Source organism: Empidonax traillii, unplaced genomic scaffold (genome assembly GCF_003031625.1).
Source record: "Empidonax traillii isolate 1590-97213 ecotype Southwest subspecies unplaced genomic scaffold, ASM303162v1 scaffold3872:size12503, whole genome shotgun sequence".
Lineage (NCBI taxonomy): Eukaryota > Metazoa > Chordata > Aves > Passeriformes > Tyrannidae > Empidonax > Empidonax traillii.
Genome location: NW_020959065.1, coordinates 10,793 through 12,503, shown reverse-complemented (window position 1 = coordinate 12,503; position 1,711 = coordinate 10,793). Strand labels below are relative to the sequence as shown.

Sequence of the window (1,711 nt, the reverse complement as noted above, 5' to 3'; positions counted from 1 at the left end):
GCTCCACCTGGCAGGTGTAGGTGACCCCGCGCCGGGGGGGGATTTCCAGCATCACCAGCACCTGGTAGGTCCAGTCCCCGTTGGGGACCACGTCGGTGGCCACCACGTGCTCCGGCAGCTCCTGCCCATCCTGGAACCACCTCACCTGCACCGGCGCAGGGTAGAAATCCATCACGGAGCAGAGCAGGCGGCCGGGGCCGGGCTGGGAGCTCGACGGCACCAGCGAGATGGACACGGTGGGGGGCACTGGGAGAGACGGGGGAGACACTGGGCTGAGCTGGGGGGAACTGGGATAGAGGGTGAAGGGCTTGTAGGACATTGGTAGTGGTTTGGGTGGCACTGAGAGGGACTGGGATGGCAGTGGGGGAGACTGGGAATAGCCTGGGGTAGAAGGGGATGGGCTGGGGGAGTCACTGGGGAGAGAGTTGGGAGATGTGGGAGTGAACTGAGAGCGACTTGGAATGGAGTGAGAGGGTCTGGCAGTGGAATCAGAGGGTCTCTGAAGGACTGGGAGGGACTGGGAAGGACCTGAGCGAGACTGGGAGGCTGAGTCCTGGAGAGGGAACTCTGCGCTGCGGGTCTGCCCGGCAACTGATGCGTCATCAGGGAAACGCGCTGTGATTGGCTGAGGGCAGGGAGAGCGGTGGCACCAGCGGGGTGGAGACGCGGGGGGACACTGGGAGAGACTGGGATGGACTGGGGGACACTGGGAAAAACTGGAATGGATCGCAATGGAATGAAGGGCACTGGAAGAGACTGGGATGGACTCGGGTGGTATAGGAAGACGATGGAATGGACTGGGGGGCACTGGGATGGGGAAAAAGACGACGGGATTTGGCACAGGGAGGACTGAGGGGTCTGGGGTGATTCCCAGGGAGGGTTTAAGGGGTTCCAGGGTCGTTCCCGGGGCAGGGGAATTCCCGAAGGGACCCGCTCTGCCCCGCCCTCACCTCTGCGGTTCACAGTGAACGGGGTGAACACCTCGTAGTTGTGTCGGCAGTACCAGTCCACCACAGCCTGTCTGTCCTCCAGATATTCCTGTTGGCTGTTCCAGTACCTGGCCGCCTTCTCCCCATACGGGGTGTCCCCCACGAAGACCCCCACATCGCTGTCGAAGTGCACGAACTGCTTCCGGTTGTAGATGAATCTCTCCACGTACCTCACCCGCTCGGTGCCGTTGATGAAGTAACACTCGGTCCTTCTCATCCACTGGAACACCCCTGTGTGTGTAGGACACGGGTCAGGGGGTGCCCCCCCCATCATCCTCCAACCCCCCACAGCAGGTCGGGAGCTCAGGGAGCCACCTCGGACCCCCCTTTCCACCCTCCTCTGCCCCACGACCGCCGCAGCACCGGCTCTTGGCTGGGGGGAAACCCCCCATCAGCCCCCCGGGTATGGATAGCGGGGTTGGGGACCCCCCAGGGCAGATCCGACCCCCCTGGAGCCCCAGGGAACCGCTGCAGGGCTCCAGTGATGGGGGACACAGAGGGACGCCCATGGCACCTCTTTTCCTGCTCTCCCACCCCACTTCTCCCCCCTCTCCCACCCCTTTCCCCATTGCCCCCTAAATCCCCAGACCCCCCGACTTTTAGTTTGGGGCTCCCACCCCCCTCCCAATAATTCCGGGGGTTCCAGCCTCCCTCGCACTCACTTTTGGAGCTCCAACTCCCTCTTTTCTCTCCTCTTTCCCCCTTCCCGCCCCCCCCACCCC

The 1,711-nt window shown here is 63.5% G+C and overlaps 1 protein-coding gene across 1 annotated transcript; it reads right to left on the bottom strand.

Moving 5' to 3' along the window:
- Positions 1 to 4: 4 nt before the first annotated feature.
- LOC114072753 (class II histocompatibility antigen, B-L beta chain-like) lies at positions 5 to 1,260 on the bottom strand (the record flags this gene model as incomplete). Its single annotated transcript, XM_027910610.1, has 2 exons — positions 951 to 1,260; positions 5 to 246 (listed from the first exon to the last, which is right to left on the bottom strand). Coding segments are annotated over exons 1-2 (552 nt in total), but the record flags the coding sequence as incomplete, so codon positions are not given.
- Between the last annotated feature and the right edge of the window lie 451 nt (positions 1,261 to 1,711).